The following is a 26,086-nucleotide window of genomic DNA, read 5'->3' on the forward strand; positions in this document are numbered from 1 at the left end:
CTCCCATCTCAAGATCCTTAATCACATCTGCAAAGATCTTTTTTCTGAATAAGGTAACATTTATAGGTTCCAGGAATTAGGACTTAATATATTTAGGAGCCATTACTCAGTCAACTGCACACTCAAACTGACCACTTAAAACTAATAAAAAATATTTTTTAAAGTAAAATTCACCAAAAAGGTACACAGTACAACTTCAGAACTGATTGTAAATTCTACTCTCATCACTAACACACACCTCCCCCAAATTCTCACTCTACCTTCCAAACACATCTGAAGGCCAATTTTATGCTTACTTTACTGATCAGCCACCAAACAAAGGTGAACACTTAGGGACAGCAAAAGATAATTCTTATGTCTATATATTTAGCTGAATGCTAATTCAGTCGACATATTTGATGGATAACAGAAGGCTAGACTGGTAGTACTTTAACGGAGAACAAAATCAGGTATATAAACCAATGCTGGGGGAATGATTTCTCTTCTCTTGTAAGAACATAAAACAACCTGAGAATCAGTTGTATTACCACACAAGGCTCTCCGAGAAATAAACTCAACCATGAAGCTCCTTACAGCCACCAGTTATTACATACAAACAACCAGACTCCCTTTGTTTTTCCATTGGAAGGAAGCCAGCTGTGAGGAGGACTAGCTATGCGCGTCCATTAGTTATTAATGAGTACCTTACTGGCTATGATCTTTCGCAGTTAAATGAATGGCACATATAGTATATACCTGACCTTTCCAACTATTAATTTTTAAACCACCTTCTAGGAGTTTGATTTCAGAAACATGTACCATCAATGAAAGCTTCCTATTCTTGTTGTCTTCTGACTAGGTCTCCCTGTCATATGCTAACTTAGCACCCTCAACCTTCCCTTCATTAAAATAACCTGGGCAATTGTTGTGAAATCCATAGGGTGGGCCTTGTGGGCTGCTTCCAGCAAAGTCCCCACATCTGGCCTGGTGTGAGGCAGCACAGCAAAGATGAGGCCGAACTGCTACTGCCTACCCAACACCCATTTGTCCCCTTTTTCCATAAACAGGACTCTAGGTTTTGGATGAGTTCAATGCTCCTCATAATAATGACCACATTTTCCAGCCAAAATAGCTTTTATACTCCCAGCCATCATAGACACATACTACTAAACATGCATAAGGTCCACTGTTCTAAAAATATCCTGACCTGGTCCATTTTAAGTTGCTTCCTGGTCTCTTGGCTTACCTCAACAAGAGTCACAGAGGAGATCAGGATTTACACCCTATTTCCCTTTGGCTAGACTATAATCTCTTAGACAGTACAGTTTAAGAACATGAGATTATTTCCACACGAGACAAAAAGACCCTGCCCTCCAGCCTCCAAGTCCATCATGGGAGAGCATGTCCATGTGCCCCCCAGCTCCCATGGGCTGGGACAGCCACACAGAAATGGGAGGAGACAACCTGCCACGTGGTGGAGTCGGGCCCTTCTACTCCTCCAGCAGCCAGTTTACAACGTCCTCCAATTCAGATCTTCCTACCAGTGTACAAATGAACAACCACCTCAATAAAGGATATTAGAAAGTTCAACTTTGGTCTTAGAGTGATACTAACCCCCAGCCTTCAAGCTGACAATACCAAACACCAATAAACACACACATGTTGGTCACAAGGAGGAAAAATAGCACTACTGCATTTGGCCTGGAGTAAGTACTCGGTAACTAAAAAAATTAAACATATTATATTCCATTTAGTTTACAGGCTAAATGATTGGTAATGTGGTAGGTGAAAAAATGTGCTTGGGTCAGGGGTGAGAAGGAAAAGCAGTCAGCAGTGGGAATGGCTTCGCTTGTCACTGACAACTGTGCTTGTAGTGGTGGCTACTTGGACAAAACAGTAAATTCTTTTGGATAAAGTTTAAGATTAGTCATTTTTTTAAAAAAAAAGATTTTTATTTATGTATTTGACACACAGAGAGAGATCACAAGTTAGGCAGAGAGGCGGGGGGGGGGGAGCAGACTCCCTGCTGAGCAGAGAGCCCAATGCAGGGCTTGATCCCAGGACCCTGAGACCATGACTCGAGGCAAAGGCAGAGGCTTAACCCACTGAGCCACCAAGGTGCCCCAAGATCAGTCATCTTTTATATAGTATTCAAATATGTCATTGGCTTCTTTTAAATGGTTGTCATTTTGGAAGATATGATAACACTCATTCTACTCAGGGAGTGACTTTTTTTTTTTTTAATTGAATGGTTATACTCTTTCGGCCTGCCAAGACCAATAATACATCAAAATTCCAGATAGCTGGCAAAGGATACAGGAAAATATTTAGGAAAAGGCTAACTAATTGATAGGTGTTCAGCAATACTTACTCAAAGAGTAGCACTTAATAGGCTCATAATTATCACAGGAGCTGAAACTGATGAAATTTATGTTTTTTGGGGGTAAGAATGAGTTTATTTCAACATAAAACAGTATATTAATTAAGGGGGTAGGAGGAAAGGAGGAGAAGAATAAATGAAACAAGATGGGATTGGGAGGGAGACAAACCATAAGTGACTCTTAATCTCACAAAACAAACTGAGGGCTGCTGGGGGGAGGGGGTTGGGAGAAGGGGGTTATGGACATTGGGGAGGGTATGTGCTATGGTGAGTGCTGTGAAGTGTGTAAACCTGGCGATTCACAGACCTGTACCCCTGGGGATAAAAATATATTATATGTTTATAAAAAATTAAAAATTAAAAATTTTTTAAAAACCAGTATATTAATATAAGCATGAACTATAATGAAAATTACAAGCTAATCTTCCATGGGTAAAATTGTATGGGGCAGGGGGAGAGGGAAATAAATGGGACAGAGTTTTAAATCAATGTCTTGGGGTGCCTGGGTGGCTCAGTGGGGTTAAATCAATGTCTTGAAGACCAGAGCAGAATCTAAACCTAAACTATTCTTGGCTATAACCAATTAAGCTTTATTTTTTCAAAAGATGGCTGGAGGAGCAAGAAGACTCCAAAAGGCAGAATAAAAGATGCTGAAGTCATTAAAAACAATAAACATGGCTAAAATTTGTAGGAAAGGCTATTCAAGCTATAAATCTTTTCGGTTTTTTTAGTCCTTACCAACTTTTTCCATGAAGATTCAGCCGCACGTTTTTATGCCAAAGTTCATTCTTCCTCCACATTTTAAATGCAATCAACTCTTCAAGCATATTGGTCTTTGCATTAATGTGCTTTCTCAATTTCTCCAAAGTTACCATAGCGACTCTAGATAATTTGGCCTTGATAGGATTTTTACAAGGAGAAAAAGGTGAATCTAAACATTAAGGACTAAATTTTCGACAAAAACATGCTACCACTAAATATTAAAACCAGAAAAAGTCTATGTCCTGAGGAAGTCGTTGAAAATCTTCCCACAAGGCTGTGTGAAACTCAAAATTAAGACTCAAGGTTAAAATGTACTTTCAGTTTGTCAAGTATCTAAAATACAATCGGAGAAGATCAACTCCCACTCCCACTCCCACCTCCCACCCCCATCCTGAAACAACAGAGAACAGGCTGTGCCTAACAGCACACACCTGTTTGCTCACTGGAGCCTTGCCCAGGGCACCCAGCACATGGAGCAGCTTGACAGGAAGGACACACAGACACTGAGGGATCTGACCAGACCTGCTTTGACACCTAGCTCTGACCTTTTCCTCTGTGACCACAGACTTCTGACCCCCCCGGGGTGCTTGTATTACACAGAGAAGTGATTTCTATAAAAACCCTGAACAGTAGGACCCCATTTAAAGCTTTAAGAACTAACACCCAGGCAAATGTGAAACTGGAGAGTTGTCACTAAAACACACAAACAAGGAAAACTCAGCTCTGTTTACTCCCTATTGTAATGGAAAGGTAGGAAAGAAAAATTCTTTCCTTACCACATCACAATCAATCAGAAACTACCACTAATGTGTGGTATCACACATTATCACAGTGTTTTGTTGCACCGTCTCTGTGTGTTATTTAATAAATCTTTACATATCAAAAGGTTCAAGATAGTTAAGGAGGAAGCACCATCATCTGGAGAACTGGATTCTGACCTGGGCTCTGAAAATCAGTTTTCTCTCCTCTTCCCATCAGCACCCAACCTTACGATGCTAAAGAGAAAACAGAGATGAAACTGTTTTAAAGAATTAAAACCACCTGACAGGTCTGTTGGATTAAGCCACTGCTTCACAGGGTGGATAAGAGAACTCCCTCCACGTTCTGAGGTCTACAAATGAGACAGGTCAACACCCCAGAAAAGAATGAGAATGTAGCACTCAGGTTTGGGAAAGAGATCATCTAGGAGATGGACAGAGGCCAGTCAGCATTCTGGACACCACTCCCTTCTACGGTGCTTTTCAGAGCCACCTGTCATAACCTGCCCCACCCACATCTGTAATGACAGCTGGACTAGATTATTCCTCTAACTCAAGATGATGGCTGGCACTTGGGGGAAGCACCCCCATAAGTCTTTTATAGCACATGAAATTACATGCTCTATTTTGGGTTCTTTGAAGTTTCAGTTGGCTCTTTCTTTTGGGCTTAACTTAAATTTAGGTTTTAAATCAGGACCCAACCAATGGAACTTCTGGGACCCAAGCTGGAAGTCATTTTAGCTACACCTTTTAGAAGAGACTGCTGGAAAACATATCCTCCAAAACAAGAGACGAAATATGATTGATGAGACAGACTCTGCCCTCAAAAAACTTGCACTCCTGATATCCCAAGTCAGGCAGGCCCACACTGCAGCCCCTTATTATTTTAATAATTACAGAGGGTTTCACAGGGAAATGGAAAAGCTTTCATTGTTACCCATTCTGTGGCAGTCCTCTGAGCAGCCAAGGAGTTGTCTATCGAGAGTCCTCCCTCCAACCTCCCAGTTCTGCTTGACTGGCATGGGGTAGGGGCAGGGGTGGACAGAAGAGGCATTGGGACTAGCCAAAGGGGACACAAATAAGAATAGAGTTAGGGAAGAACAGGTGAATGTGGATACTTCACCTATGGGGAAGCATGGGAGGGGAGAGGAGCCCACATGAGCTTCATTTCAGATTTCAGAAAATGTGCTGTCCTGTGGTGTTCCAGATGGCCAAAAGGAAACCTGCAGCATTCTCTGCACCTGCCCCAAAGAAATAAAACTGACCTGCTGCCCAAGTCAACTCTCACCGTCTGGGACTATCCTCCGGCCCTGCCCAGGGCTGTTAGGGTCAAAGAGCCAACACTTTTTAACGACCCTGGTTTTCTTCCTGAAAGAGATGATGACCTATCCAGTAAGAATTATATTAAAAAGCTGGAATTTTTTTTTTTAATGCCACATGGCTCATAGATTTTCCTCAATGGATACTATACCATGAAAAGGTTATCATTAACCAATGTGTATCTTTCCAGGTTTAAAAAGCAATTTCCAGGGCGCCTGGGTGGCTCAGTGGGCTAAGCCTCTGCCTTCAGCTCAGGTCATGATCCCAGGGTCCTGGGATCGAGCCCTGCATCGGGCTCTCCGCTCAGCAGGGAGCCTGCCTCCACGTCTCTCTCTGCCTGCCTCTCTGCCTACTTGTGATCTCTGTCTGTCTAATAAATAAATAAAATCTAAAAAAAAATAAAAAGCAATTTCCTCCTCTCCTCATGCTATAAAAGAGGAGCCTGTAGCTGGTATCAAATACACTGTTTACACAAAGAAGATTCCACTTCTAGGTGTTTGGACGTGCTCATTCTTCCCTGCATAAACGTACTCCACCTCTATTTATGCTAGACAGGAAGTAAATGTGCAAACGGAATCAATAAAAAGCAGCTGAAGGCACACATTCTTAGACCCTAATTAAGGTGGGATGCCTGATTCACAGCTGTTCCCACCACTGAAAATGTTTTTGTTTGTAATAAACGGTGGAGTTGAAGAGGTATTTTGTTTCATGTCCCAACTTTTTTATCATCTACACCAATGTAACAACTCAGCCTTCAGCCTGCTTCTCAAAGGTGAAGTTCTGGATGGCGATAGGAAAGGTATTCCGGGCCGCACCAGGTAAATAAGGAGATTGAGACACACAATCAGGACTAGGGAAAAGGAATCAACTATATAGCTCAGACGGTGAGGACAACAAAAAGCAGCATGTCACCTCCACATCTGCCTGTCAGTCAAAGCCAGATCGGAACCCTGAACTTGCTCATTTTATTTAGATAATGCAGCTGTTAACAAAGAGGCTATATTTTCTATTGTTTCTACAGCTGTACACAAGGAACTGTCTTATGAATAAAATTTGGAAAATGTCTGCCTAGGTAGAAAAAGCTTCCTTCTTGGCCTTTATTAAACAGTAGAGACTTTGTTTTTAGTCCTGGGTGTTAAAATGCTGATACTGGGCTGACTTCCTTCTCGTGTCTGTGCCACTCACCTCCTGTCTTTCCATCACCACACTTGTAAAAATTAAGCATTATAGATAGGTCTTAATTTAACTCCATTAAGTCTCAAAATACGATGGCCCATATTGTCATAGTCCATCAGTAAGTCCTTTATTAAGTAAGAGCCAAGGACAAAAGCAACGTGGATTGATGCCCACAGAGGCTGCTGGTCAGTAAGTGACTTCCTGATCACTACCTTTTCAGTATCTGTTTCGGTGACTGAACTTCACCAACAAACCAAGAAACCACCAGACGCAGAGGATGAAGTGGCTGAAATTGCCATCCCTCCATCACAACGTCTCCTATAAAGGCACAGTGATATTATCTGCTCACTCTTGAGAAAGGTGAGTCAGGTGCATGTTAGAGCAGAAAACAGCACAGAGGAATGCACTGCCTATCATTTGCACTTTCCTCAAGAATTTTGGCAAGTTCAACTTCTGCTCTAAAGGTGAATGTGGGAAGGAAATTGAGAGAAAAAAGTCAAGTTCACCTCATCGGTGAATTCTTTGTTCTACTTTCTTAAAGCTTTACTTTGCTTCCTAGGTACACAGAACACATCTGTCTCTGAACTCTTTCTCATCTTTGCTTGGCATGGTCAGAAGTTCCTTGGAGGGCCCCAGAGACCAAAGCATCCAGCATATAGGGCCTGTCCCAACATATGCCGTAGCCCCTTGTCCTTGTGACTATTAAACACTTGAAGTGCAGCTAGTCTGAGTTAAGATGTGCTGGACGAAGAAAAACAGGAATTTATCTCAATGGTTTCAGACAGTGATTATATATTGAAATTATATTTCGGATATACTGGACTAAATAGAATTGAAATTACCTGCACTTTTTTCTGTTGATTTGTTCATGTGACTGCTAGAAACGAAGTCCCTCCTGCCTGCCCGCCCCTCCTGCCATCCCCAACTAAGCCTGACTACTTTCCCTTTCTTCTATCTATACCCAGCCTGGGAGGCACATCAGGAACAAGAAAATAATATTCCATCTACTCTTTTTGTCTATCAGTTTCTCAAAACAAACACACACCAGTCTACACCACATGAATCAATTTATTTCATGGTCTGACCATTCTGCTGGAATTCTGTGTAGCCCCATTTATCACTTAAGTTCGCTGAACTTTTGCTAATCCATCCTTGAATCTGTCTTGCTGGTATGTGTTAGACTGTAGGCAGTTCTGACCCTCAAAAAGCCTTTTTCAGCTTATTTGTGCAAAATGCATTGTCAGGGGTGGGCAGCTTTATCTGCACAGAGGTCCTTTAAAATTCCTATTCCACTATCCCATGAACACAGAGCACCAACTAGATGAAGTATCCCACTAAAAAGGAAAGGTGAGCAGCACCCGGTCCTCCATTATCCAAAACCATGAGAGGCATGGCATGGGCACTACTGAGTATTGTGGGGAACGGAGTATATATGAAACATGACTACAACCATTTTGGTACCACCATTTCCACAATAAAATGCCAAAGCAGTCGGCTGGTCTGTGTTGCCCAAAGGGACCCATACAATTCAGAAGTGAGAATCGTCCATTATCAGCAAGAACTATTCAACAGAGAGAATTAGCACCTCTCACAAGGCCTCTCCAGGCTAAACTACCCAGGACTTCTGAGATCCCTACATCATTTTCTCAGCCAAACTAATCTAATACTCATTCTGTCCCAGACCCTACATGAGGCACTGAGAGCACTAAGAGAAAAAAAGTCTACCTCAAGGAACTCCTTGATGGTTCAGAAGGACAACATGTACTAAGAATTATCATCAACTCTACCAAGTACAGCAGGAAAAGGACAAAGAGGGAATGATTAACCAGAGCAAGACCTCATCAGGTAAGACAAGTGCAGACCATTGTCTGAGGCTAAGGACGTACATTTTGAACCTATAGGAGGCGTGAAGCTAGTCAAGATTTTAAGCAGGAACACCCTGATGAAACAGCACTTCTTGGCTTCTTCCCGATCATACAATAAGGCCTAATTATGATCAATACAAAGAGAATGAATATTCTTCATGCATGAGGTACCCAGGAAACAGCACTCATATTAACCCTGGCAGGCTTAAGAAGTCAGACACACGCCTATCCAGCAGCAGGAGGAATGCTGCATGCATCAGGAATCAATGGATCATGACAGCATTTTCTGAGAAAATGAATCTGAACAGAATGTAAATGTCAAGGTGTGTTGTATATACTGACATTTAAATATGGTTTGGTGAATGTTTGTTGTTTAGTTTGACACACATCACACACATGCACACATCATCACATACATGCACACACATCACACATGTGCACACACATCACATACATCATCACACACGTGCATGCACACATCACACACTTGCACACATCACCACACACATGCACACACATCACACACGTGCACACATCATCACACAGCTATCTGGGATCATCACATAAACCTGTTTTACTCTGGGTCACAAGGTTTTAAAGTCATTTGCTTAAAGTATACGTCACAGTAATACATTAGTAACAGAAGATCTCTAAGGAGCCTGCCCACGGTTAAATAAATCTAACCTTGTTTTTCAGTGGTTTCAGTCTCCTACTTAATTAAGTCTGACAACTGCTGACCCACAGCACTCTTTTAGATACACTCATCTCTTTCACGGAGTCCTACTGAACAGTCCTCTTATATATGCCCCAAATCGACTAATTCCTTCTGATGTGTCTCTGGAACTCTTGGCCTATTTTAAAAATCCAACACTCCCATAATCTCAACTTTTTGTTTACACTTTCCCTACTTGCTTGTCTTAATAGCAATCTGGGCTTTCCTTCATAATACTACTTCCCATAAAGCAGGGATGGTTGTTCCCTCAATTTCTTTAACTCACAGGACCAGGGAAGACAGGGTCCCTTATCACCCTTCCCATTGAGCTTACTTTCTTCCAGGCCATGTTCCATCACCTCTATTCCAAGCCCTCTCCACCCACCTCACTTCTGTTTCGCTTCCCAGCCTCATCACTCTTCTCCTGACCTCCAGGACTTTGCTTTTTTGACACAATCCCTGTGTTCCTCCCATGCTCACCTGTGCTTGGAGAAGCTTCAAGAAGGTGGAGGAGCCTGGGAACACTCAAAGCACAGTTTGAAGACTTCCTCCTTCATCTGAAGGGTCCCCCTCCATTCCACTTCAACCACACATGAGCTCCCACTTTGGACCTTATCATTATCCCAAAATACTCTGCCTTTAAAGATCTAAGCTTCCAAATATCTGTAGCTTTCCATTTACCCTCTTCTCTACTTCTTATTCTGACAGGTCCTACCCTTCATCCTCACCACAGGCAGTTCCTTGACTCTCCCTACTTCCCAACTCCATCTTAGCCATCCTGGCTTCACCGGCTTCCTTATCAAGATGGAACCTCAAGGCCATCCATTGTCAGTGATGTTCACACATTAACATCCTGACCTTCCTCTTTCTGTGACTTTCTTGGAGCCATCATGCCAATCCCTGAGCCAAGCTGCTCCATTCATTTCCTGTCATCTTGCTGGAAAAATTCACATGAACATGCTGATTGGCTCCATGAGGAAAACTCAAAAACCAATCACAGTTCTAAAAACTGCGCAGGCTTTCTACCCAACCCCGGCTGATGTACTATCCCTTTTTCTACACAGCTATTTTCATTCCTCCCTCTTTTCATTGCAGCAAAGGACATCCTCAATACCCTGCCCTCCCCCCACCCCACTCTGGTCACACAACAAGGGGTATCTGCGTTCATCTGAGCTGGGGTAGGAAAGTCAGAGCTGCTGAGACAGCACCAGTTATAGATGCTAGTCTCTTCTCTCCTGAGAGAGTGATCACCCAACTTCAGTGAGCATAAACATCTACCCGAGCCATTTGTTAAAATACAGACCTCAGAGCCCCATTTCTTAGAGATGGATTTGTAGGGTCTGAAGTAAACCTCAGAAGCCTGTATTTGCATAAGCACCCTGCAATTCTTTTTTTTTTTTAATTTTTTATTTTTTATAAACATGTATTTTTATCCCCAGGGGTACAGGTCTGTGAATCAGCACTCACCAAAGCACATACCCTCCCCAATGTCCATAACCCCATCACCCCTTCTCCCAATCCCTCTCCCCCAGCAACCCTCAGTTTGTTTTGTAAGATTAAGAGTCACTTATGGTTTGTCGCCCTCCCAATCCCATCTTGTTTCATTGATTCTTCTCCTACCCACTTAAGCCCCCATGTTGCATCACCACTTCCTCATATCAGGGAGATCATATGATAGTTGTCTTTCTCTGCTTGACTTATTTCGCCAAGCATGATACACTCTAGTTCCATCCATGTTGTCGCAAATGGCAAGATTTCATTTCTTTTGATGGCTGCATAGTATTCCATTGTGTATATATACCACATCTTCTTGATCCATTCATCTGTTGATGGACATCTAGGCTTCCATAGTTTGGCTATTGTGGACATTGCTGCTATAAACATTCGGGTGCACGTGCCCCTTTGGATCACTACATTTGTATCTTTAGGGTAAATATCCAATAGTGCAATTGCTAGGTCATAGGACAGTTCTATTTTCAACATTTTGAGGAACCTCCATGTTGTTTTCCAGAGTGGCTGCACCAGCTTGCATTCCCACCAACAGTGTAGGAGGGTTCCCCTTTCTCAGCATTCTCGCCAGCATCTGTCATTTCCTGATTTGTTGATTTTAGCCATTCTGACTGGTGTGAGGTGATATCTCATTGTAGTTTTGATTTGTATTTCCCTGATGCCGAGCGATATGGAGCACTTTTTCATGTGTCTGTTGGCCATCTGGATGTCTTCTTTGCAGAAATGTCTGTTCATGTCCTCTGCCCATTTCTTGATTGGATTATTTGTTCTTTGGGTGTTGAGTTTGCTAAGTTCTTTATAGATTGTGGACACTAGTCCTTTATCTGATATGTCGTTTGCAAATATCTTCTCCCATTCTGTCAGTTGTCTTTTGATTTTGTTAACTGTTTCCTTTGCTAGCACCCTGCAATTCTGATGCAGGAGACAACTGAATTTGAGCATCACTTTCCAAAGTCACCTTCTCACTGATGTGAGGTAGGTGATGTGATGTGTCTGCCTCGACTTTTGCCATGTAAAGTCTTTGAGGCAGGAAAAACTGTACTGCAAATTATTTGAAAAGAAGGAAAATCAATGACTATTTAAGCAAAGCAAGACTAAATGAGGAGAGTACAGCAATGGCCAGAACTGAATTCTTGAATTCCTGTTCTAGCACCTAACTGGACTCAAACTTCTCAGCAAAATCTAAGAAAAATGAAAGAAGCAGGCAAAAGGCCTACTTCCTCAGACTTCCTAAGACTATAAATTCAATATATAACTAAAAGAAAACTTCAACTGAACTTCCCAAACAGCCCAAGTTTAATATTTTTATTTTTGTTTATTTTCACCATTGAGCTTTCTACCAATACTTTTAAAAATCCATGTGAGTTGGAATCATGGGACGAAAGAACAGGTATCCAACAGCCAGGAGACTTTATCCTGATCCCACATCTGCTGGGAGCTCCACCATGGATTAGTGAGTTGAAGAACTCAGAGACTCCCTGTCCCCATACACATACTGGAGATTTGTACTCTGTTCGAGGGTAACAAGTCTTCAGACGAAAAAAAAAAAAAAAAAAGCAACAGAACACCATTCTACAAATGGAAGATATGAAAAAAATCATTCTCCAGCAACCTTCTCCAACTGTTTTCCACCACCAGTCCTCCTGAGAGTTCCCCTAAGGCCTTGAATAAAGACAATGTTTTAAGAATTATAAGCATCACAGCACGAGGCGGCATCTGGTGGGGAGGTGCCTACAGGAAGGAAGAGACCTCAGCAGTGTTTGCTATTTGTACCTTTTGATGTTTCAACAAGAAGGCAAAGCATTCTTTCAAGCCAGTTTTAGTAGTGGCAGAACCAAAAACAAAACAAAACAAAAACCTGAGGAAATGAATGTAGAATCCAGACCTAACCAAGAACAAAGATGCACTAGAACTAGCTTGGGTGAGAGAAGAAGAAAGTCTACATCACTGAAAAGTACAAATTCCTACTAAAACTTCAAGAAGTCTACTAGAACAGAGACAGACAAGAGATGAGAAGGGGAGGGAGACTATGAGCTAAAATCTTCCCAGAACTACTAGTCAAAGTACTATTTAAAACAAAACAGAAACAAGCAAGCAAGCAAGTAACAAAAAAAGTTTATAAGAGAGAGAGAGAGAGAGAAAGGGAAACAGCAAGACAGAAAATTAAAAAACAAAAAACAAAAAACTCCACAATGGATGGTCGTACTGTGTTAATTTCCTTAAAGCTCAGGCAGTAAAAGCTCATCAAGACCTACAACAAAGCTAGTCTATATAGAACCTAAAAACCAAGACCACCAAAATCAAAGAGTTCTTATCTCATGATAAAGACATGATCGAAACACACTGAGAAATAAGGAAATAAGACAGTGTGTTAGTTTTTAAGCACAGTCTTTGAAATCAGACAGACCTGGTCGGAATACCGTTTACATTGCCTGGTTGCTGTGACCTTGGAAAAATTCCTTAAGTTTTTCCGGGACTTGTTTCCTCCATCTATAAAATGGGGATAACCCTTTGTAAGTTGAGTGCTTTGGACACTCTGCTTGGTGAGTGAATGATACTCACCTGATAACCTTTACAGTCAAGTATGTTTCAGACCATGGAAAATTCCTAGCCTGTCCCAGCTCTCCAACTTCAAAGAGCCCGAAACAAATATAAGCTTTGGGATCAAATATCAGTTGCTCAACATCTCTTTGGCTGGAGATGATTAGTATTGATGATTTATTTTTTAAAAATACCAGCACTCTGAAAAGTTAAGCTCCGATCTGTCAGATCTCACCTGACTGGCATCTTCCCAATAGATACCCAAGGCTGGGACACAAAATAAATGCAACTGAAGAAGTCTCTCAGCTCTGTGTTCCAACCCCAGGCTCGCCCGACAAAGACCATACAGTATATGTGGCTGAGTCAGGGAGGTGAACCTTGAATTTGTCCCAAAGCAGTGGACTTCCCAGAGTCCTCTGTCCCTCACATCTAGTCCCTAGCCAAACCCTGCAGCTTCTCCCTTTACATCCTTAGTATCTGACCCTTCTTCTCCAGTTCCATAACATACTCCCCAATTACCACCCAGCTGGACCTCAGCACCAATAGTGCCCCAAGGGCCAGGCCACAAGCATCACACCCTGGCAGGTTGGGCTGTCTGGTACCCTGCCTCCTCTTGCACCATGATACACCCTGTTAAGACCAAGTCTTATCTGAGGTTGTTCCCTGATGGCTAACTCTGAAGGCTTGTTCTCCTCAGAGGTGACTCTATCTCCCTATTGTTGATATGTACCTCAGGGGGACAACCCGTGGGCTGTCAAAAAGGGCCTGGATCTCTGTGCCTGTAGCTCCCAAAGCAAGTGAATTGGAAAGCAGGTCCAAACAGTCTACTCCTCAGAAGCAAGCCTTCCTCCCCTCACACAGGAGCCAGACCCTGAGAAGAGCCCCTGCTCCCAACTCAGCAGTACCCCTGTCGCACCGGCCTACCAGCCACTGCATGGAGCAACCCTGCACTTCATATTGTTCTCTTGGACGGCCAAGGTGACATCAGAACCAGTGAGAGAACAAGGAGGAAGGGGGAAATGCCATGGAAATAGAAAAGTTATTTAAATTTTGAAAATGCTATTAAGAATTCCCTAGTATTTCCTTAACCTTTTTTTATAGAGCCTCTACATGTCACTTAATGGGTCGATGACCAAGAAAGCTATTTTCTTCCAAATTCCCAGTTTCTCTCTGTGTCACTAATGAGCATAGCCATAGGCAGCATACTTCGGGGGGGGAGGGACCAAAAAACCAAAACAGTGAGGTCCAAGCAAATCTAATAGATTCTCTAAAGCATTTCCCAGTTAAAAGATTGATTTTCTTAAAGTAGTCACAAATATTCAGTGTTTGTAAACCCATATTCACGGCTCTCACTTGCTTCAACCTAGAAGCATTTCTCCTTTCAAATCTAATTCTCTACCTCCCTACTAGGTAAGGCCAGAGCTTGAGACCTGATCTAATCAATGAGGTGTCTTTTTGGTTTGCTGAGTTGTGAGCATGGACACAAAAGGAATCTCACCCGTGTTTTGTTTCACTTCCAGGACACATATGAAACTGTCACAGACTCACTAATACAAAGAACAGCTTGGCTCACATAAAGAGTTCTTTGAAGATAATATTTCTAAACAAGTCCATCACCAAGGGAAGGATTTTTTGCTTTGTTTATTTTCAGGGATAGGAGAGAAAAAGTAAGCACACCAGAGGATTTGCAGCATTTTCTCTCTCCTTAAAAAAGAAATATAATACTTCAGGAACTTCCCTGGGAAAGAAACAGCAGCCCCATTCATAACTATTTGCTCAAGTGTAATTTGCAAATTCCCTGTCCTTTTCTTGCCAAGACAACCTCTCCCATTCCTTAACCTTCATAATGGCTCCAATTTGATTTCCCTCCTCAACTCAGAGTTTTCCCAAAGACAAAAATCCCAAAGATTTTTTTGCACAGTTATCCTAAAAAACTAAAGAAACGAAGTTCTTAAAATAGATTCATTTTCATTATTCAAATCTAATTCCTTTTTTTGAAAATTAACTCCTTTAATTTAAATGGTAGGATTTCTGTCATCAGAGAGAAACTTTCAAAGTCTGTATGAGGGGTACCTGGGTGCCTCAGTCATTAAGTGTCTGCCTTCAGCTCTGGTCATGATCCCAGGGTCCTGAGATCAAGCCCCAAGTTGGGCTCCCTGCTCAGCGGGAAGCCTGCTTCTCCCTCTCCCACTCCCTCTGCTTGTGTTCCCTCTCTCACCCTGTCTCTCTCTGTCAAATAAATAAATAAAATCTTTAAAAAATAAGACAAAAGCAAAGTCTGTATGAGAAGCAGACGTGTCTAAACAGTCCCGTTTCAGCAAAATACCCACAGCAAAGAAACTATCAAAACAGCTCTTAGGGTCCACTTGAAAAAATGTAAAAATCCACTTGGTATTACTTAAAATGGCATGAAGAACAAAAAGCTTAGTCCAAAATAGTTCCCAATTCAAAAATAACAAGGAATAAATAACTTTAGTACCATAACCATGTAGACCAAGACAACATCCAATTCCTGATTTGGTTTCTGATAGTAACAAAGTATTTTCCCTGCTTAGTACATTTTCTGGGGTCAACAGCAAAAGAATATGCATATACCCTATAGAAGGCTGCTTGGAAGGTGGCCCCTAAGGATTCTTGCCTCCCAGAATTCATGCCCTTCTGTACTTTTCTCCCCTTGAACACAAGCTGGATTTAGTAACTAGATTCTAATCAATAGAATATGGCAAATTATGGGACTCTACTTCCAAGAATAGATTACAAAAGGGCTCTGGCTTCCATCTTACTCACCTTCTTGCTTGCTCATTGAAGGAAACCAGCAGCCATATTGTGAGCTACCCCCACAGAGAGGCCCATCTGTCAAGGAACTGAGGGAGGCCTATGGCTAATAGCAGCAAGGAACTGGGATCCTCAGTCCAAACGTCCATCAGGAACTGAATCCTGCCAACATCAAGACTGAGCTTGGAAGCAGATCTGCCCTGCTTGAGCCTTGTGATGACTATGGCTTTATGAGAGACTGAATGCCAGAGGACCGAGCTCAATGATGACCAGATTCTGGACTCTCAAAAATTTGTGAGATAAATGTTCATTGTTTTAAGCTGCTAAGTTTAGAGTAATTTGTTACATAGTCATGGGTAGCTAATACATATGCCAAATATCCTCTGCCTCCCAATGACTGGTTCTTCATGATACCGTGTAAACCCTTTATACTGTGAGAAACACTGAGTCAAGAGCAACTTTATAAAGCAGTTAGCTCTCTTTTTTGGTCCTAAAAATATTCCTTTCATAATTCTGTCATTTAATATTAGCATTGAGACTTAATTAACAAGTCCATATGTCCAGAAGTCATAATTTTACCAACCAGTAGCAATAATTTCAGCCATAAGTCACCTTAATATACAGGTGACCTCCCCCTCCCTTCATTTAGTCATTCCTTCATTCACTGAAAAATACTCTATGTCCTTCTCTAGGTAACTTCTAGTTCACTGTGGTATCATTCAATTGTCTAGGATTCCCAGCTTCATAACCCATTGGGTCACATAGATGGCAGGAACCACCTAAATGCAATATAGAATTTATCAGTGAGACTAAGATTAAGGCTGAAAGTCTAGCCAAACCATCTAGAATCTCATCTACCATCAATCTAATTCACATTCTACTTCTTATCTCCAGGAAAAGGAAAACATACAGAAAACAAAGTAAACCTAATTAGTAAACAAATGATAATAATAATACAATACCGGGCATTAAGTATTTCATTCAAGTATGTGACCGATATGATGTTATGGTACCCTAGAATAAGGGGTTTTGACCTAGATGGGTCTGTCAAAGAAGGACTCCCTGAAAAAGTGAGCTGAGATCTAAAGACCATAGTAACTGATTAGATAAGCAGGAACAGGGAGTAGTACATGCAAAGGTCCTGCACAGGAAGGCACATGGAAAAGGGGTCAATGTGGGTGGAATATAAAACAATTAGGGAGCAGGGCACGATATGAACCTGGAGTACAGGCTGTAAGGATGGGACTAGGCAGAGCTTATGAGGTCCTATAAAAGGGTTTAGTGTTTATTCCAAGAGAATAATTAATAAATAAATAACCACTGGGTGGTTCTCAATGGGGTTGGCCACAACAGATCAGAGTTTTGAAGAAATTCATCTGACTATGATACAGATTAAGGATTAAAGAAGACAGAGGAGTGGGGAAACCAGTCAGAGACCACTGCAGTAATCCAGCAAGATAAGTTAAAGGTTTCGGGAGGCTTGTGGTAAGGAAAAGAGGTGAAAATAGCAGAGATATTTAAGAGAATGATGGGCTGGATACGGGGAGATACTCATGCACACACATGCAGAGAGATTAACGAAGCAAACGTAAGTGAAGGAAAGAATTTTAAGCTCATGAGTAAAAGCTTTAACCAAATAGTAAGCTTTCTTGAGCACATTATTAGTTGCTTTATCTCCATTCCCCAAAGTGACCCTATTGTGCCTGTTTATTCAAGGTGGATGCTCAAAAAACTAGAACATGAACACTTTTTAGACAATCCATGTATCTTAGTCATACCTTCAATGCCTGTTTTGTCGGCTAAATGCCATTTCTTGTAATTTAACAGCTTTACTAAGAAATTCTCCAAGCTAGTCTGGTCAAAGGAACTTTAGTAAGAGTTTTAACAAGATATAGTGTTTACACCAACCCTTGACCCCTTTAAAGTATACAATTGGGTGGTTTTTAGAATTATGCAACCATCACCACAATCAATTTGATAACATTTTTGTCCTTGCAGTAACAAACTTCATACCAATTACCAGTCACTCCCCAATCTCTCTATCCCCCCCAGGCCTAGGCAAACAGTGATCTACCATCTGTCTCATGGATCTGCCTTTTCTGGATACATCATATACACAGAATTATACAGTAAGTGGTCTTTTGGGCCTGGCTTTTTTCACTCAGTATATTTTCACTGTCCATCTGCATTGAAGTATGTATCAGTATTTCATTCTTTTTTTTTTAAGGTTTTAATTATTTGAGAGACAGAGATAGCGACAGAAATAGGGAGAGAGAGCACAAGCAGGGAGGAGAGGGAGAAGCAGGCTCCCCTTTGAGCAAGGTGCCCAATGTGGTGGGCTTACTATTTGGTTTGCTGTGATTGCTTATTAGTTACAGTTTTTTAAAGTTTTTTTTTCAGGTTTTTTACATCATCAATCATGTCATCTGTGAAAAAATATCATTTTTATCTTCCTTTCCAATCTGTATAGGCTTTCTTTTTTTATTTCATTAGCTAGAACTTCCAGTACAATGTTGAAAAGGAGTGGTGAGACAGAACATCTTTGCCTTTTGTGTGATCTTAATGGGAAAACTTTGAGTTTCTCAACATTAAGTATGGATGTTAGCTTTAAGCACAATGTTTTTCATTCAGGCTTTCCCAAACTGAGTGTGTTCCCCTCTATTCCTTGTTAACTAAGAATTTTTATCATGATTAAGTTTTGGATTTTGTCATATGCCTTTTCTGCACTGATATATTGACATCAAGTAATTTTTCTTACTTAGTCTATTAATGTGATAGAATACACTGATTTTCAAATGCTCAACCAGCCTTGCATACCTTGGGATAAATCTCCCTTGGTTGTGATTTAGCATAAAGTAGTACCTCATTGTGGTTTCACTTCACATTTCCCTAATAGCTGATGTTAAGAACCCTGCCCCATTCTAATTGCACATTTGTATCTTACTTGGTGAAAAGTCTGTTCAGAACTTTTTCCCACTTCAAAATTATATTTTTACTTTTTATGTTGAGTTATATGATTTGCAAATATCTTCTCCCACTTCATGGGTTAACTTTTTACTTTTTTGATGCTATCCTTTGAATCATAAGCCTTAATTTTTTGATACTAATATATCTATTTTCTGTTTTGCTTGTGCTTTTGGCACCAAGTCGCAGAAACCATTGCTTAACCCAAGATCCCAAAGATTTGTTTCTGTTTACTTTTAGAAGTTTAATAGTTGTAGTTCTCAAATTTAGATTAGATTATGCATGAGATAGGGATCCAAATTCATTTTTATGCTTGAGTATTACCAGTTGTATCAGGGTTATTTGTTGAAAAGACTGTTTTTTCTTCACTGAATTGTCATGATTGATTTTTGAGTTAAACTAAACTTGTATTTATAGGATAAAACCCACTTAGTGGCATGTAATGTTTTATATATGTTACTGGACTTGGTTTGCTACTATTTTGTTGAGGATTTTTGTATTTGTATTCATAAGGGATACTGGTCTATCATCATCTTGAAGTACCTTTGTCTGGTATCAAAACAATACTAGTCTTAGTAGAATGAGTTGGGAAGTGTTCCCTCCTCTAATATTTTTTGGAAAAATGGGCAATTTCTTGATTTAATTTAATCTTTTTGCTTAAGTCTAATCATATTTTCTGTTTCTTTTAGAGTCAGATTTGGTTTTGTTTTTTGGGTTTTTTTTTTGTTTTATTTTTATATTTTATTTATTTGACACAGTGAGAGAGATCACAAGTAGGCCTAGAGGCAGGTAGAGAGAGAGAGGGAAGCGGGCTCCGCGCTGAGCAAAGAGCCTGATGCAGGGCTCAGTCCCAGGACCCTGAGACCATGACCTGAACCAAAAGCAGAGGCTTAACACTCTGAGCCACCCAGGCACCCCTAGAGTCAGTTTTGATAGTTTATGTCTTTCTAGAAATTTGTCCATTTCATCTAGGTTATTTTATACATATTTGTTGGCTTGTTCATAGTAACCCATCATCCTTTTCACATTAGTACTAGTATTTTCTCTGAGTAGAGTAACTTTTAAATGGTCTAATAATTATCACAGAATTTTGTAATTAATAAAAGCAAAGTTAGATATATAATGGACTGTTACAATTTTGGGTTTTTACAAATTCTGACTTACAGGACATACAAATATATCCTTCCAGCTCTCACCTCTAGAGCGGAAAAAGAGAGGCACAAACGCAGAACCTACACATTTTTAGTTAAAATACACCAAAGTTGGGAAGTGGGAGGTTGGGGGAGCCAGATGGTGGGTATTATGGAGGGTACGTATTGCATGGAGCACTGGGTGTGGTACAAAAACAATGAATTCTGTTACGCTGAAAATAAATAAATAAATAAATAGAATAAAATACACCAAAGTTGGTTCAACTGTATTAAAAGCAGAAGCCAACCACACTAACAATGCACACTAACACATGCATATGCACGCACTATAATAAACCCACTATGACAAATTCCAAAGGCATGAGCACTGTAAAATAATCATGTGCCAAACCCTCTCAATTTTTTGAACAGAGACTAATTCATCCCTTCATTTATTTCTTGAATTCAGGACCACCAGAATTCTACACACTATGCTTTTTGAAATCATAGTTCACATACTAATATATATGTATATTAATGACCGCATAAATTTTTATAGTCTCTGTGACCAAGAATCAGGTTCCCCGGAAGTCACAAAAACATGTTCAGATCTTATGAAGATTCATAAATACATATTGCATCTGATCTCTTCTCATAAAAAAGAATTTATAAAACCATCTGAGAGGATAAGTTGTATATTTTCTAGTCTTTTCTTTCAATGGAACTATTCTTAAACTTTCTTCAAAGAACCTGGACTAATTATTATGCTTTTTTTTTTAAGATTTTATTTATTTATTTATTTATTTATTTGACAGACAGAGATCACAAGCAGACAGAAAGAGAGAAGCAGGTTCCCTGCCAAGCAGAGAGCCCGATGCGGGGTGCGATCCCAAGACCCCAAGATCATGACCTGAGCCAAAGGCAGAGACTTAACTCACTGAGCCACCCAGGCGCCCCTATGCTGACTTTTCTAAAATGAAATTCAACTACAAAATTTTGAAGACCTTAAACAATATGACAAGACTTCAAGCTGTGTTGATACCTTTGACACATTCAGGAGAAAACTATGCTTATCGCCATATACCTGACTGGTACTCTAGTTTATAGAACACTTAGGCCTTTTTTATTTTAGTTGATTTTTGGGTGGGGGGAAACCCCAGGTTATAGGGCAGGTGATATTAATGTATTTTTTAAATTTAAACTTTTTATTTTATGACACAATGAAAACTCCTTACTGCATTAACATCTTTATCATCTCATTAGAGAGGAGATCAAATTGAAGTTCCCACAGATTAGATGACCTGCCCAAGGTCACAGAGCTCCAGAGTGGTAATTGTGGGAGCAGGAAATCCAGTCCCCTGACTCCCAGTCACACATCTCCTCTGTGTGACACTGCTTCTCACTTAGAAAAAACAAGAGGCAAAAAGTTAGAACACAAAGTGTGTTTAAGACGAAAAGTTCCAGTAACTCTCCCTCAACTTTTTCTCTGAAAGAATGTATATTTTGAATGTTTAGGTATCACTCTCCTTATCTAACTTTGTTACCAACAACTTGACTAAAAGCCTATTTTTCATAATCTGACTGATATTGAGTCTTCAGTGACCTGCAACCTGTCAACTTCACAGACATATTTAATAACCTTTAAGAGCAGTCTTCAGAGCTTAGCTCTACAAGAGACTGTTAAAATATTAAACAACAGGGAGAAATCCCCTTTCAAGCAATTTTGAGGCCAAATTAGTTCATGTGTCACTGAATGTTCTTCTACACAACAGTGATTTAAAACCTCATTCTTTGCAACTAATGAATCGTTGAACACTACATCAAAAACTAATGATGTACTGCTATATGTTGGCTAGCTGAACATAATAATAATAAAAAAAAAACCCTCAGTCTTCTAGCTCTGTAGATAGCTATTTATTAGTGATTAGAGATAATACCAATGACCATGACCCAAATATTTTCTATACGCTTAAGCTGGAACATATTATCTGCCCATGGAACCATACTGTTGTTCGATCACAGCACAAAGTACTCAATGAAAACGTAAATCACGGCATATGGGTGTTATAGCAGTCAGCATTCACCCATCATAGGACAAAGTTCTTCTGAATCCTCTGACACATAGGCCTAAGTCCAAATTATTTTATCTTCACTTTCTCCTCAGAGAAATCAACATTTACTTATAATCTAAAAGGTCATCAAGAGTTAATATGATTTTAGAGACAATGTATCCTAAGTGGTCACACACCCATGGGTTAAAATGGAGATTGCAGTCATAAACCTACACTTTAGCCTAGTGACTGACGGACTTCAGTCCAAAACAATACTGCCCTATAGGGCATTTATAATTATTGGGGTGGGAGTGAGAAAAATATCTGAGGAAGCTCTGCAGGGGGGAAAGGATTAAAGTACACTGAGTGTGACGAGCACTGAGTAATGTATACAATTGCCGAATTGCTACACTGCACACCTAAAACTAACACTGTATGTTAACAATATTGGAATTAAAATTAAAAACTTAAAAAAAGGAAGGTGATTTAAGTCTTCACTCCCCCCCATATCCACACCAGTGACATAAGGAATCTGAAAAAATCTGCACTTTGGCCAGAGATTTCCTGGCCAAATCTGAGGAAGAAATACTAGTTGCTTCCCTGCTGCCTTGACCCTGGTTGTGGCAGCAACATTCTCTCAATTTGCCTGACCATTTACAAAAAGACAGATGGTCCTTCTCCCACTACACTGCTACCATCGTGACAGCAAAGGAGTTACTAAAAGTACAGGATCCCAAAGAGCATCTAAGAGAAGGTGCACAAAGAGACTGTGCGGGGATCTTACCTTTTGGCTTCCTCTAGGTGGCACAGATATTCATAAGCAATGTTCTGCCGCCTCCTCTCATCCATCTCTTCTGCAGAGAGCCTTTCATCGTCCACGATAGCTAAAAATAGAGGAGAGCATCACGTTACTTGTAAGGGCAGTGAACATCAAATAAACACCTAAGACAACAACTAGAAAAAAAAAAAACTCACCAATTCAACAATGGACACTGAAAGACAGGGGTATTGAAACATCAGGCACAAAAAGATCTGCCTTAGGATTATTACAGTATTTCTTTGCTAGCAATAAAATAAAGTGCAGTATGGGTTAAAATTACTCCATAGAATGAGAAAAACCATCATAGTTCATAGACATGATGTCATAGAATTAAGACAGCCTCAAATCAATTAGAGGATGGTCCACTTGCAACAACTTTCCTTAACAAGCTTGTAGAATTGGCCCAGTGGCTCAGGTTGGACCTTCCTGAAAATTCTGATGTTTAACAAATAATCTACAAGGGCGTGTGTTTTCCCATTCCTGGAGGGATTTAAAGCTTCTCATGCAAAGCAAACTCTGTTTTATAAATGCCAACATCTCTGAGATTCCTCTTTCACATGCTTCTTGGCCTTTGTGAGGCTAATCCTCCTGGTCAACAGGTATCCAAAAGATCAAATCAAAGGAGACATCAAGTAAGCAGTTTCCAAGCCCACACAGTTTATTCCAACATAAACCTAGTTTATAAGCTTCCACAATTCAGCTTTGCTTTTCTGTAGAGAACATGGCCTCCCCATTTCCCGAGTGCATGTCCTCTGTCCAGATTTTCAACAGCACTCAACTATCACATCAACCAACTCCTAGCTGTCCATTTTCATGACAACATTCCTTTCCCATAAAAAGGAACTTCTTTTCCTTCTCCAATCCTGCCCTTTAATTCTGATAGCTAGAAAATCAATTTGGTTTCCAGTTTGTTCCATTACTCATCTAATGAACACCAAGGTAAGTGTGTAGCAGTGAAATGGGTCACGCGGGGCAGGAAAGCCCGTATGCTCTTTTCTTCCCCTGCCACCAGCTCCAATCAGCCATTTCATAAATGAGACCCCTGGTTCTAAGCAGAAGAGTTAAGTTCAGCCGTCCATCCTTTAAAAATCTAATCCCATGCCCTACCAATGAGAAGTCCAAAGTATCATCATGGCAGACAAAAGGAATGCAGATCAAGTTTTGAACTCTTACTAGAGCAAGTACAATGCTGAATGCTTAAGACCTAAAAATAATATCAGAACCCTTGAAAGCTCAAAAGAGAAGGGCTTAAATTGACATCAGTATAAAATATGGCAGAATTCCACAAGCATATAAGAACATGTTAGATGCTTATTTATCAAGTGCTTACTTTGTTTCAAGCCCTCAGGCTGTGTTTCTTAGGAACTGTCTCATGTGAGTCCTGTGACACTATGAGGCAGGTAGTTTTGTCCTACCTCACAGAGTAAACATGTTTGAAGTCATTTGCCCAAGTGAAAAGTAGAAACATAAGGGCCAGAAACGTGTGGGTAGAATGGAAAAAACAAACAAACAAAACCAGTATGAAAGAACTTAGGGAAATATCTCTTCTTATAGATGAGGAAAAAAAGGAACTAGTAGAAGGGAGAAGGGAGATGTGGAAGAATACCAGGACACTCTTGGATATAACAAACCTGGGGCCAAAGAAGCAGGAGTCTCTGCACATCTCACCATCCTTTTCCTACGTTCCCTTCCTACCTCTCTCAGCTTCCCAGTGTGGCTCCACTCCTTGAAAACATCCCAGACCAATGGTACCAAGAAGGGTCAACAAAGATTTGTGTTTCTCAAAAGCATCTTCTTTTTCTCAATAAACTCAATCCGATCTGAACTTTAGAGGAGAGCCCTCAAGCTTCGGACAAGTACCAGCTCTGGAACCACCCTCCTCTGTTCCTCCACCTCAAGATCCCAGGTCTTCACTGTCTCTCCCCTGGAGTCTTGCGACCACCCTCAAAGAGCCTGGTAGCCACCCCTCCTTCACCCATTCTCCTCTCCACCATCAGAGCATCTTCCGAACACAAGTCCTACACGTATTCCTCTCCCTCCCAAAACCTGCGATGGATCCCCATTTCCTCTGGAACAGAGCTCTAGCAGACCTTCCTGTCCCTGCCCGACAAGAAGAACTACATTCCAGCCACTTCTTCCAGAAAGCGCAACGTTCCAGCATCACACCAGGACTTTTTAGGTTCTAGTGCTTCTGTACTCCACTCTGACTCTGCCTGGAAAGCCATTCTCCCACCTTCTGTGTGTGACATCTTCTCAAGAAAAATTCTGTGGATCTCCAAGTGAGGATCCGTCTACTTTCCTCAGCACTTTGGTTCACCTCTTTACTACATCATTCATCACAGAAGGTCAGTCACATCTCCTGCTATAACATGGGGTTCTTCTGTACAGGAAGGGACTCTTGATTCATCTCCATGCCCCCCTCACATTGATCACAGTTCCCTGCACACAGAGAACAACAACCATGTGCTGGAAAATTACCTTCATGAAGTGAGCTCCCCATCATCCCTATATTTTGCAAATTATGCCTTTTCTTATCCTGAGGTCTCTACAAGGTAACTGGCATGCCCACATACCCTCACCTATTCCTCCTTCTCCACTGTTCCTAACACTTCATCCCCAGGACACGTCATGATTTCCAGTTTCTTGGTTTGATTTCAGTCTAAATATGGTTTCCTATTTCTGGCAAGATACTTTCATTTTACAGCAACTTCACACATTAAAGTTTGAAAACAATATAAAACTCCTAGTATGAGTCCACGCAATCATCCTACGCTTCTCAACTTTAAAGTAGGAAGGCAGGAGTCACATTCTATTTATTTGTCAGAGAGAGAGAGAGACCACAGGCAGAGTGGCAGGCAGAGTCAGAGGGAGAAGCAGGCTTCCCGCAGAGCAAGGAGCCCGATGTGGGACTCGATCCCAGGACGCTGGGATCATGACCCGAGCCGAAAGCAGCTGCTTAACCAACTGAGCCACCCAGGCGTCCAGGAGTCACATTCTAAAGGAGCCACTCTCCCTGCCACCTTCCTTTTTGGCTGCTACTTCCTTCTACCTCAATCAACCCACCCAGGAGGAAGCAGAAACCTCAACAGTACTTCGTTTCTAGGCCTCGACCCTTAACTCCCTGCACAAGCCACTGAAGAATCCACCAGTCCAAGGAGAGGTACTGGGGGACTCTCAAACAGTGACATCACCCTGTCCAAAGAGAAGATTTGACTTAATGTTTCAATTAACACATACACACACCCACAAAGCTTTCAATGGCAGTTCCAACATATTGGTCACAGCTGATAAAATTCTGCCTATCCTTACAGCTCAACTCAGTCACTTCCTTCCCTAAGTCTTCC

The 26,086-nt window shown here is 40.9% G+C and overlaps 1 protein-coding gene across 2 annotated transcripts in view; it reads right to left on the reverse strand.

Annotated features, from left to right (window-relative positions):
• Positions 1-26,086, reverse strand: part of IQGAP2 (IQ motif containing GTPase activating protein 2) — a 294,682-nt gene that overhangs the window by 212,102 nt on the left and 56,494 nt on the right. For both annotated transcript variants that reach the window (XM_004766845.3, XM_004766846.3), the window contains exon 2: positions 22,707-22,806. In XM_004766845.3, coding sequence (XP_004766902.1) covers positions 22,707-22,806 — 100 coding nt within the window. The remainder of the gene's footprint in view (positions 1-22,706; positions 22,807-26,086) is intronic.

This window comes from Mustela putorius, unplaced genomic scaffold, assembly GCF_011764305.1.
Source record: "Mustela putorius furo isolate JIRA1106 unplaced genomic scaffold, ASM1176430v1.1 tig00537350_pilon_pilon_pilon, whole genome shotgun sequence".
NCBI lineage: Eukaryota > Metazoa > Chordata > Mammalia > Carnivora > Mustelidae > Mustela > Mustela putorius.